The sequence below is a fragment of the Oncorhynchus mykiss genome, chromosome 29 (assembly GCF_057628025.1).
Source record: "Oncorhynchus mykiss isolate SJ-2025 chromosome 29, ASM5762802v1, whole genome shotgun sequence".
NCBI classification, from domain to species: Eukaryota; Metazoa; Chordata; class Actinopteri; order Salmoniformes; family Salmonidae; genus Oncorhynchus; species Oncorhynchus mykiss.
Genome location: NC_143050.1, coordinates 11021904 through 11035147, shown reverse-complemented (window position 1 = coordinate 11035147; position 13244 = coordinate 11021904). Strand labels below are relative to the sequence as shown.

The 13244-nt window shown below is 42.0% G+C and overlaps 1 protein-coding gene across 7 annotated transcripts in view; it reads left to right on the top strand.

Moving 5' to 3' along the window:
- The window catches only part of LOC110510194 (bifunctional heparan sulfate N-deacetylase/N-sulfotransferase 1), a 144538-nt gene that overhangs the window by 108290 nt on the left and 23004 nt on the right, over nucleotides 1–13244 (top strand). For all 7 annotated transcript variants that reach the window (XM_036968304.2, XM_036968306.2, XM_036968305.2 and 4 more), the window contains 3 exons: nucleotides 2651–2779; nucleotides 2952–3134; nucleotides 9610–9706. In XM_036968304.2, the coding sequence (XP_036824199.1) occupies nucleotides 2651–2779; nucleotides 2952–3134; nucleotides 9610–9706 (409 nt within the window). The remainder of the gene's footprint in view (nucleotides 1–2650; nucleotides 2780–2951; nucleotides 3135–9609; nucleotides 9707–13244) is intronic.

Sequence of the window (13244 nt, the reverse complement as noted above, 5' to 3'; positions counted from 1 at the left end):
TAGTGGCGTGGTCTTTTCACTGCCCCTCAGACAGTTTCTGTGTCTCTCTCTCTGCTCCTCCCCACACCACATGGAATGAAGCATGCTGACAGACAGATGGAACAGTGTGACTGATCATTATGGAAATTGCAATGTTTATCACTCTCAACAAAGACAATCTCACCGCAAATCACAGCCTTGGCAAAATCAACGAAGACAACTGCTAGCTTGTGATGTGACAAGAACATTCACATTTTTTGACAAATGTTAATCTGTCTGTCAATGCCAATTTATGTACAGTATCTTTCCAAAGTGCAATTTTATGTCCATATGCTTGGCCTGGACATAAACAACAGCTTGCCTGGACATAAACAACAGCTTGCCTATTTAAGAAATGTATGCTTAAATGTCTCAGATTTTAGAGCTTAAAGACATTTGTATTTTATTAATGTACAAACTATGTCGTGATTTTTTTTTCTCTCCCCATTATCCTGGTAGAATGCTCCTGTTCTAGACCCAGCAGTTTTCTGTTATTTGTCTGGTGGAAGAGTGTGATGTCACGTAGATGTTAATTCCCATCTCGACACGTCCCTGTGAAATATTCACCGGGAACTTGGCAGAGACTCTGAGGTGTCTCTTCTTTTCTTTCTTCCACTCTCTCTTTTCCCCTTCATCAGCAGTCTGTGACTCCCGTTGGCTGTGACCCGCTCTGTGTTTTATAAAGCAGAGAGAGAAAATCCTGGGAGCTTCAGTCTGTATCCAGCCTTTCCTTCCTTTCTTTTTCTAAGCATCTCAGTACTGCCTTAGCTGCTGCTTCTACCCCAGCCCTAGATAGCAGAGATTACAGCCTGATCGATACACTGTGTAGCTAGTTAATATCACAGCCTGATAAATACACAGTGTAGCTAGCTAACATTACAGCCTGATAGATGTTGAGATTGTGTTGCCAGTGTGGTGCAAGGACAACAACCTCTCCCTCAACGTGATCAAGACAAAGGCGGTGATTGTGGACTACAGGAAAAGGAGGACTGAGCACGCCCCCATCCTCATCGACAGGGTGTCCACATCACCAGCAAACTAACATGGTCCAAGCACACCAAGACAGTCGGGAAGAGGGCACGACAAAACCTATTCCCCCTCAGGAGACTGCAAAGTTTTGGCATGGGTCCTCAGATCCTCAAGGTTTTATAGCTGCACCATCGAGAGCATCCTGACGGGTTGCATCACTGCCTGGTATAGCAACTGCTCGGCAAGGCACTACAGAGGGTAGTGTGTACGGCCCAGTACATCACCAGGACCAAGCTTCCTGCCATCCGGGACCTCTATGCCAGGAGGTGTTGGAGGAAGGCCCAAAAATTGTCAGACTCCAGCAACCCTAGTCTGACTGTTCTCTCTGCTACCACACGGCAAGCAGTACCGGAGCGCCACGCCTAGGTCCAAGAGGCTTTTAAACAGCTTCTACCCCCAAGCCATAAGTCTCCTGAACAGCTAATCAAATGGCTACCCAGACTTTTGCAATGCCCCCCCCCCCCAATGCTGCTGCTATGCTGTTATGCATGTACATAATTATCTCAATTACCCCGACACCGGTGCCCCCGCACATTGGCTCTGTACTGGTACACCCTGTATATAGCCCCGCTTTTGTTATTTACTGCTGCTCTTTACTTATTTGTTATTCTTATCTCTTACTTTTTTTAGGTATTTTCTTAAAACTGCATTGTTGGTTAAGGGCTTGTAAGTAAGCATTTCACTGTAAGGTCTACCTACACCTATTGTATTTGGTGCATGTGACAAATAAAATTTGATTTGATACACCGTGTAGCTCGCTAACGTCACAACCTGATGAATACACTGTGTAGCTAGCTAACATCACAGCCTGATGAATACACGGTGTAGCTAGCTAACATCACAGCCTGATGAATACAATGTGTAGCTAGCTAACATCACAGCCTGATGAATACAATGTGTAGCTAGCTAACATCACAACCTGATGGTTACACTGTGTAGCTAGCTAACATCACAGCCTGATGAATACACTGTGTAGCTAGCTAACATCACAGCCTGATGAATACAATGTGTAGCTAGCTAACATCACAACCTGATGGATACACTGTGTAGCTAGCTAACATCACAACCTGATGGATACACTGTGTAGTTAGCTAACATCACAGCCTGATGAATACACTGTGTAGCTAGCTAACATCACAGCCTGATGGATACACTGTGTAGCTAGCTAACATCACAGCCTGATGGATACACTGTGTACAGCACCTAAGCTGAACAGCCAGTGTAATGTTTTCCAGGTCGTTCTGCTCCTGTGATTGTGTGCTCGGATGCCAATCGATTGTGTTTTTATTGTGTTTCAACTATGTTAGGACAGAGGTTTATGTTTGGCTCGAGAAATGGGTTTTGCTGACAGCATTAAGATTTGCGTCACATTTTATTTTCCACAGTGTGATCTCTAGTTTCAGGGGATAATTGAATCACCTGAGCTGTCAGTGAAGTGGAAAAAACGCATCGAAATAGTGTCACCGAGCATTTCTGGCCCTGTTTGAATGTTTGTGTATTTGATTTGTTGTTGACTGGGAATCAGCAGGGTGCGGTTATATTAGGACACTCCCCACTGTGCAGATGTGTTGCTATGTAATATTAATTGTGTTGTGTACTGTAGGTGCTGCCGAGGCAGACGTGTGGCCTGTTTACTCACACTATCTTCTACAACGAGTATCCTGGTGGACCCAAGGAGCTGGACAAACTCATCAATGGAGGGGAGCTCTTCCTCACAGTGCTCCTCAACCCGGTGAGACCAGACACACCTCCATAACATCAGGAGAGGAAGGCTCTATGGTTGCTTTAGCCCTTCTTCTCCCCTCAAATGTATTTCGTGCAACAGTGGTTGGAAGTGACATTGCTGCCTGCATTGTATTGTGTGTTTCTCTGAATGTTGTTCTGTGTTGACTCCTTCCTCACAGATCAGCATCTTCATGACCCACCTGTCCAACTACGGGAACGACCGTCTGGGTCTGTACACCTTTAGGAACCTGGTGAAGTTCCTCCAGACATGGACTAACCTGCGGCTGCAGACCCTGGCGCCTGTGCAGCTGGCCCAGCGTTACTTGCAGATCTTTCCAGAGGAGAGGGACCCCATCTGGCAGGTGTGTGTGTGAGAGGCCATGTGAGCTGTGGGTCACTGGGTTTGTGGAGCTCGGGGACTATCATAAACCAGGCTGTCATTTTAGACAAGGCTAGACAGGAGCTAAGGACTTTGCTTTTTCAATCAGACTCCATTGCGTCCTACAGTGCAAGTCCTTTTGACTCCGACCATTGCATCCTACAGTGCAAGTCCTTTTGACTCAGTCTCAATTGCTTCTTACAGTGCAAGTCTTATTTGGGTTTAGAGCTACAAGAGGCTGGCTCTTAGAACTGTGGTTTTGTGGGGGAAGCAGACTCAGACACTGTTTCCCAACAACACAGAAAGAAGGCGGTTTCTTTCCCTAAGACGTCCAACTGCCATCTTGGCAGTTCCTCACACTGTCAGTGTGGAGTTGTCACAGTGTAGAAGTTAATGTGTGCCACCCTTTGAAGTTTAGAGTAAACTTGTGCCTGCCTGGGTCCAGAGGTTTCTTCAACACAGCACTGTGTTAAATGTATTGGGATTAATATGATAGCCTGGTCGCCTCCATTACCCATGAGGCAGTGGGGAGGGAAGGAGTTAGATAGATAGATTTAGGGCAGTTGGTATCGTCTTGACATGCAGATAGACCCTGAGGCACATGACACCACGGGCCTTGCAGGGCTGCTCTGAGCTATCTTCCACATTGATACACTGAAGGCTTCTAACCAATCAGGAAGACCAATGAAAAGGCACCCTTCCTGATACTGATTATGGGTTCTTTCCTTAGTCCCTACAAGAAGGTACTAAGGAGCATAATTGATCAAGGGGTGATTTAGAAACCAAATGTTTGAGTCTGCTCCCCCAAACCTCTGTTAGACTAGACTGGTTGGGTTCGTTTGAGCTGAATTAAAAGCACCCCTCCCCTTGGCACATTGTTGGTCCCACAGGGTGGATACAGTTGTCTGTAACCGTTGTGCGACATGTTAATACACACACACACAGGTCTCACTGCTTTACCACAGTAACAAGTCCCCTGGCCAAGTTAGTGGTAGACTTTAATTGCAAACAGACTGCCGCTATATATGAGACTGGTGTGTGTGTGTGAGAATAGTGTTGTACTAGTCAAAAGTTTGGACACACCTACTCAATCAAGGGTTTTACTTTATTTTTACATTGTAGAATAATAGTGAAGACATAAAAACTATGCAATCATGTAGTAACCAAAAATATATATATTTTTTAGATTCTTCAAAGTAGAATGCCTTGATGACAGCTTTGCACGCTCTTGACATTCTCTCAACCAGCTTCATGAGGTAGTCACCTGGAATGCATTTCAGTTAACAGGTGTGCCTTGTTAATTTGTGGATTTTTTTTCCCTCAATGCATTTGAGCCAATCAGTTGTGTTGTGACTAGGGCTGTGGCGGTCACAAAATTTCGTCAGCCGGTGATTGTCAAGCAAATAACTGTCGGTCTCACGGTAATGAACCGTTAATTAACATAAACACATTTAGCATCTCCTGGCTTCCATGTAATATAGCCTACACTTTCACAATAAATCCATTATTTATTTTAGACAGGTCTAAAGAAGCATGATATGGAGAAAATGTAGTCTATTTCAGAAGAAAAAAATAGCATACTCCTCATATGCCAAATGGCTGTGGGCTACGCTAGTTCATTTAGCAGACAAGATTTGCTTATCATTCCATGGCATTATTTTATAGTATGAAGAATACAATTGAACAAAGTTGAATAAAATATAAATATTGTCTCCGAACATTTCAGGGAGTGCGCACATGAGTCTATTCTGTGTTGAGTGATTAACAAAGAAACAGGTACTCCTATATGCTTAATTTAGAGTTATTCATGTAACTTTAGTTATTCTACAAACGTTGGGCTATATGTTTTGACTGCTGCATTGTAAGGCTGCATGATGAGATTCTAATGATTTGAAAAGATTTGCTTGAAGGCATGAGCTCTGCTTTGTTTTTTTTGCACAGGCTGTACACACTTCATCAGTCTTTCATTCACAATTTGACAAGCACTTGATAATGCCTCGAATTTCAGAGCAGCATTCCCTTTGTGGCCGTATTGCACCCTAAAAAAATCTGTCTTTTGGGGCGCTGTGCCCTTCTCCCGGAGTGTTCCTTGGTAGGCCGTCATTGAAAATAACAATTTGTTCTAAACTGAATTGCTTCGTTAAATAAAGGTTCAATTAAATTCTCCCTGAGTGTGCTGCGCAATCGGAAGCTCTCTCACTCACATGGCTCTCCGTCACGTGATCTGGTCTTTCTCACAGGCTGCAAATGAAGATGGGCACATCGAGAAAGCAACTGCGTGCCTCATCCAATTCCGAGGTGCATATTGGAAGAACTGTCCACATTTACTTTGTCAGCCAACAAGATGAGTAGGCCTAACGAACAGCAAAAGCACTAGCCTATGTCAATCTACTATCCCCAATAGTACAAAAGTCGACCTACTCTGTGCGAGAAATAAATAGTCCAAACATCGTCTGGGACAGTTGTGAGATGCGATAGGTCCCAAATTAATACGACCACTAGCATCAAAACATGTTTTTTATGTGGCTGATGCAACAGATCAGAATGTTTAGCTTAAAATGTTGATAATTGATTTGGCTATTTCTTCACATTATGAGTGCAGCAATGCACACATGGCAGTAAGTGAGTGTGAATGTTCCATTAGTGCAAAAACACCATTCTCAAAAGTGACTGCAAATGCAATTATAAATGTAATGCTTTTATTATAATGGTGCGTTTTTATAGCGCAAATTATCTTCCCCAAACTTGAAACTCACGCTCTGCTTATATACAGTTGAAGTCGGAAGTTTACATACACTTAGGTTGGAGTCATTAAAACTTGTTTTTCAACCACTCCACAAATTTCTTGTTAACAAGTCGGTTAGGACATCTACTTAGTGCATGACACAAGTCATTTTTCCTACAATTGTTTACAGACAGATTTTTTCACTTATAATTCGCTGCATCACAATTCCAGTGGGTCAGAAGTTTACATACACTAAGTTGACTGTGCCTTGAAACAGCTTGGAAAATTCCAGAAAACGTCATGGCTTTAGATGCTTCTGATAGCCTAATTGACATCATTTGAGTCAATTGGAGGTGTACCTTTGGATGTACTTCAAGGCCTACCTTCAAACTCAGTGCCTCTTTGCTTGACATCATGGGAAAATCAAAAGAAATCAGCCAAGACCTCAGAAAAAAAATTGTAGACCTCCACAAGTCTGGTTCATCCTTGGGAGCTATTTCCAAACACCTGAAGGTACCACGTTCATCTGTACAAACAATAGTACGCAAGTTCAAACATCATGGGACCACACAGCCGTCATTCCGCTCAGGAAGGAGACGCATTCCGTCTCCTAGAGATGAACAACAGCGAACGACCTTGTGAAGATGCTTTAGGAAACAGGTAAAAAAGTATCTATATTCACAGTAAAACAAGTCCTATGTCAACATAACCTGAAAGGCCGCTCAGCAAGGAAGAAACCACTGCTCCAAAACCGCCATAAAAATGCCAGACTACAGTTTGCAACTGCACATGAGGACAAAGATCGTACTTTTTTGGAGAAATGTCCTCTGGTCTGATGAAACAAAAATAGAACTGTTTAGCCATAATGACCATCATTATGTTTGGAGGAAAAAGGGGGATGCTTGCAAGCTGAAGAACACCATCCCAACCGTGAAGCACGGGGGTGGCCGCATCATGTTGTGGGGGTGCTTTGCTGCAGGAGGGACTGGTGCACTTCACAAAATAGATTTCATCATGATGGAGAGAAATTATGTGTATATATTGAAGCAACATCTCTAGACATCAATCAGGAAGTTAAAGCTTGGTCTCAAATGCGTCTTCCAAATGGACAATGATCCAAGCATACTTCCAAAGTTGTGGCAAAGTGGCTTAAGGATAACAAAGTTAAGGTATTGGAGTGGCCATCACAAAGCCCTGACCTCAATCCTATATAAAATCTGTGGGCATAACTGAAAGAGTGTGTGCAAGCAAGGAGGCCTAGAAACCTGACTCAGTTACACCAGCTCTGTCAGGAGGAATGGGCCAAAATTCACCCAACTTATTGTGGGAAGCTTGTGGAAGGATACCTGAAATGTTTGACACCAAATAAAAATAATTAAAGGCAACGCTACCAAATACTAATTGAGAGTATGTAAACTCTCTACTATTATTCTGACATTTCACATTCTTAAAATAAATTGCTGATTCTAACTGACCTAAGACAGGGAATTTTTGCTCGGATTAAATGTCAGGAATTGTGAAAAACTGAGGTGTGTTAACTTCTGACTTCAACTGTATGCCAGTTAGGCTCTACACCCCTTGTAAAGCGGAATAATGTGCTTCATTTTAAGAATTTATTTGTCCACTAGTTGTGATTCAAGCCTTATCAAAATGTATAGGCCTATGGGCTAGGCTACATGAGGTGTGTGACTATGATTAGAAAAGGTTGCAAAATAAAGGCTTTGTTTCTTATGCTGGGAATCATTCACAAGTGATAATATATCATTCACAAGTGAGGCTAATATTGTCACCCATCAGACTTTTCTTGATTTAATCTTGTCTTTACATATACTAAATAATATATGTGTGACATTTGTTTTGATTTAGAATTTACCATTATGCACCTTAATCGAAACGGGCAGTGGGACAAAAAATGCATGTCATCTATGCACTTAGATGGCGAATGGAAGACGCTTTTCCCCGTGGCTTATTTTCATTCCTGCCAGGTAGGCTTTACTCCTGATTTAAATATAAGCAATGTGCTTGATATTAGGAAAGTTGAGAAATAAATATAGTAGGCATAGCCTTTAGAAAGCTGACGCAATCCAGGTATTTATATTAGCACCCATCACTGTTTTCTCCCGAAAATTACATAGCCTATAGAAATGTTGCGCAACATGAGATCATGGGCTCTTATGACGTGTTTTGATTAGATTTTCGATTACATTTGCATTGATGTCAGAGTGATTAGAGGGATAATAGAGTGCTGCGTGCCAGGCAGTTAGCACGTTTGGTAGGTTACTAATGACCGTCAGCACCATCAGAGCTGGGAGAAGACTAGTTACCGTGACTAAATGGTCATGTGGCATTTGACTACTGCCTTCATGACTCGTGATCGCCGGTGTGGCAGTAATACTGTCACCGCAACAGCCCTAGTTGTGATGAGGTAGGGGGGGTTTACAGAAGATAGCCCTATTTGGTAAAAGACAAAGTCCATATTATGGCAAGAACAGCTGAAATATGGAAAGAGAAACGACAGTCCATCATTACATCATTACTTTAAGACATGGTCAGTCAATCCGGAACATTTCAAGGACTTTCTTTAAGTGCAGTCGCAAAAAACATCAAGTGCTATGATGAAATTGTCTCTCATGAGGGCCACCACAGGAAAGGAAGACCCAGAGTTACCTCTGCTGCAGAAGGTAAGTTCATTAGAGTTGCCAGCCTCAGAAATTGCCGCCCAAATAAATGCTTCACATAGTTCAAGTAACAGACACATCTCAACATCAAATGTTCAGAGGAGACTGTGTGATTCAGGCCTTTATGGACGAATTACTGCAAAGAAACCACGACTAAAGGACACCAATAAGAAGAGACTTTCTTGGACCAAGGAACACGAGCAATGGACTTTACACTGGTGGAAATCTATCCTTTGGTCTGATGAGTCCAAATGTGAGATTTTTGGTTCCAACCACTGTGTCTTTGTGAGACAGAGTAGATGAACAGATGATCTCCACATGTGTGGTTCCTATTGTGAAGCATGGAGGAGGAGGTGTGGGCGTGCTTTGCTGGTGACACTGTCTGTGATGTATTTAGAATTCAAGGCACACTTAACCAGTATGGCTACCACAGCATTCTGCAGCAATACGCCATCCCACCTGGTTTGCACTTGGTGGGAATATAATTTGTTTTTCAACAGGACAATGACCCAACACACCTCCAGGCTTTGTAGGGGCTATTTTGCCAAGAAGGATAGGGATGGAGTGCTGCATCAGATGACCTAGCCGCCACAATCCCCTACCTCAGCCCAATTGAGATGAGTTGGACCACAGAGTGAAGGAAAAGCAGCCAACAAGTGCTTAGCATATGTGGGAACTCCTTCAAGACTGTTAGAAAAGCATTCCAGGTGAAGCTGGCTGAGAGAAGGCCAAGAGTGGGCAAAGCAGTTATCAAGGCAGAGGGTGGCTACTTTGAAGAATCTAGTATCTAAATATACATTTTAATTTGTTTAACGCATGATTCCATATGTGTTATTTTATAGTTTTGAGGTCTTCACTATTATTCAACAGTGTAGAAAATAGTAAAAATAAACACTTACTCTGATGGGTTTGTCTAGACTTTTGACTGGTACTGTATATTCTGAACTGGCTGGGCAAGTCATACCTATGGCAGCTCATCCTGAGGCATATATTCCCTCCATGTTTACTGAACGGAACTTCCAGGTGAACTAATTCTGCCCACTCTGTCCCTACAGGACCCCTGTGAGGACAAAAGGCACAAAGACATCTGGTCCAAAGAGAAGACATGCGACCGATTCCCTAAGCTGCTCATAATTGGACCACAGAAGACGGGTGAGCAGTAAACAAATACATTGTACAAAAAACATTTAATTAACAAGGTTACCTCAGTTCAGTGACGCAACCACACTCATAGCAATGACAAGTTTGAACCTAGAGAGATAAACATGACCTGAGCTTGTGGGGGGGGGCACAAAAATATAATAATAAATAATAAAATAGCATTCAAACTGTATATTGTTTGGGAAAATATGCAGTACAAACCTTTTTGATGAGGCTAATTTGAAGGAGAAATTATTGATTGGGTGTATTTCTTGGTTTCTTTTCATTTTGATAAGAGATGGAAATGTAATGAATTGAAGGTTGTGAAAAAATTGGGTGTCTATAAATTCTGACTTGAAAATGTAATGAATTGTCACCACGGAAAAAGTTTGAATACCACTGTGCTAGTGGGCTGTAGATTCTGTATGGTTACGTCCCTATTCCTTTGATAGTGCATGACTTTCCTATATAGGGAATAGAGTCCCGTTTTGGACACAGACTATGTCCCTGTTAAGGTTTGAGCATGCTTCGGTTTGGCTGGCTTCTAGCCTACTCCCTTATAAGACCTACACTTAAAAAAAACGTGAAAAAAGTGGCAATAGTACTGTTTGTCCATCTTGAGAAGCCATAGCCAATATAGAATTCCTCAAAATAGTCCGAATTAATCTAAGATAACTCAAGAAATCTGTCATAAATGTTTACGTTTTTGCCGAGGATATCTTACACGCTACCCAAACTGGACTTGTCGCGTGCGCCAGCGTTGCAAAATAAATGTACACATACAATGTTATTCAATCGTTGCACCCACAGTGCTCGCACACGCCAACGAGCGTCTGTGTTTCCAATCACTAAAATAGAAGTTGCTTCTATTTGTGACGCCGAAAGCGATGCCTCTCCCATCTCCTCATTGGCTTTTAGAAGCATATACCCATGTGCCATCTCCTCATTGGTTATACCCACGTGGGTAATTGAAATATGAATTGCGGTCAGTCGGTTGTGGTAATACACCTAATTATGAAAGTTGGATGCCAATTGCCATATAAAGTCCAAAGAAGAAAAGGCCTAGGAGGAGAGAAACAATTCGATTGACCGTTTTGTGCGTAGATTGTCGGAGTAGAGGACCTTGTGTCATTCAGCAAAAATAACAACTCAACGTTTATATCCCAGGACAAATTAGCTAGCAACAGCAAGCTAGCTAAATAGGACAAATTAAGTAGCAACTACAAGCTAGCTAGCTAAATTGCCATGCATGTTTAATGCTTTTCGACCTGTCCCCAAATTAATATAATTGGTTCATGGTTTGTTTTGATATTTCAACCTGCGTGTCGTGATCGCATTTCATGTGGGGGCTTTGGGCATGGTGTTAGTTGCACCGTTTTATATCTAACGAAGATGTTTGGTGCAGTGTTTCTCAAGTGAAAAATCTTGCATGAAAACGAGTCGTCTCTTGTTGAATGACAGCTAACACTTCATTGAAGAATCCCTACTGTTGACCAGTCACAGACGAATGGGTGTGGAGTTCGGCTTCCGACTTGGCTTGCTTCGAGAACAAATGTTGTGTGCACGAACAGCTGACCTCACTAAACACTTGCCGTAATGAAAATGAACGAATACGTCACAAAATGTTGTCATTACTATATGCACGAACTGTTCCGGATGTGACGAATGCAGACGCTTTTAGTCTACTCTACACACCACCAGGGTGTGGCTCACTGTACTAGATCCACTGCACCAGGAGAAGTTGTTATTCTGTCTGGCATGGGGCAGCCTTGAACCTCTGATTATTGACAGCCTGGAGAGAAAGGATGGATAATTGGCAACTGAGCAGCCATTTACAGAGTGTCACATACTTAATTTCCTTTATAGGTTCACCGTAGGCAGGCAGTCAGTCGCTGGCTTTTATTGTAACCTTGACTGCACCCCAGTAAATGGGAATTCCAGATTTACTGCGTAGCCTAATTAAAGTTCTTGAAGATGTCTTAAGGGAGCGATAACCCTCCTTCTGAGAGCGCTGTAAACTGGCCCCGTTAATCTTTTCAATAAAAATGGATTAGGGGGTTGGAGCTGAGAGTAAATTCACACACTTCACCGTTTTAATTACCTAACTGCACCAACATTCACTATAGTCACGTCAGCCATCTTGTCTGTCAACTAGTGAATGACCGATATGGATTTTGTTTTAGGACCGATACTGATTTTGGATGGCCCATGGTCAATATTTTAGGCTGATATTCAACATCATAAAATGTGAAAAAATGTAATACAAATTTCCCACTTTTAAACAATAGATTTGACTTTTGTTTTCACCAATCTAACTTCATAACACAATGGTGGTAATGTTATTTGAATGGTGAATCTCTTAATAAACTGGGTCAATTAAGATGGCATAGGCCTACTCACTATACAGGTGAATGCCTATTCAATAGGAGTGTGTGCATATATTGAGCTGAGCTTGTTTTGGCTGATCAGTAGAGTCTATGGTGCTACAGATGACAAATCTAATATCCTTCAATGTCGGAATTACACTACATTGACAAAAGTATGTGGACACACACTCGTCAAACATCACATTCCTAAATCATGGGCATTAATATGGAGTTGTCCCCTCCCCCCAACTGCTATAACAGCCTCCGCTCTTCTGGGAAGGCTTTCCACTAGATGTTGGAACATTGCTGCAGGGACTTGCTTCCATTCAGCCACGAGCATTGGTGAGGTCAGGCATTGATGTTGGGCGATTAGGCCTGGCTCACAGCCATTGTTCCAATTCATCCCAAAGGTGTTAGATGGGGTTGAGGTCAGGGCTCTGTACAGGCCAGTCAAGCTCTTCCACACCGATATCGACAAACCATTTCTGTATGGACCTCGCATTGGGCACGGGGGCATTGTCATGCTGAAACAGGAAAGGGCCTTCCCCAAACTTTCCCCAAAAGTTGGAAGCACAGAATTGTCTAGAATGTCACTGTATGCTGTAGCGTTAAGATTTCCCTTCACTAGTTTATACTGGATTAAGTGTACATTTTCGTTAAATGCAATTGTGTTAGTAATGTTCCACCATTCCCTCCATCTTGTGCCAATATCACTTATTTTTATGTCTCGGTTCCAGTAGTTATTTTTTTCAAGAGATTATCAGTTGGATAGGCACTCGGCAAGGTCTTGTATATCTTACCTATCATATGAACATCCTTTTCTGACTCAAATAGGATTCCCTCAAGATTTCTCTGATGTCCAAGATTTCAAATTTAAATTTCTTGATATGAAACTTAAGTTGCATGTCTTTGAAATGATCTACGTTGCTTAATAATTCTGTCATGGAAATAAATGTATTTCCTACTACCAAATAATTTCCGGTTCCTATGCCTTCCATGTGGAAGGCATATTTTATCAGTGAATTCTGAAAAGATATCCAAGGATTGTTCCATAATGTTGTGTTTTTTTAGTGATGATATTGATTCTTGTTGAAAATGTTTAATTATCTTCCATATTTTTATTGTGTTCTTAACTATGAAGTTGTTAATGTTCTTAGCTTCATTCTTAGACACGTGAAAAGATT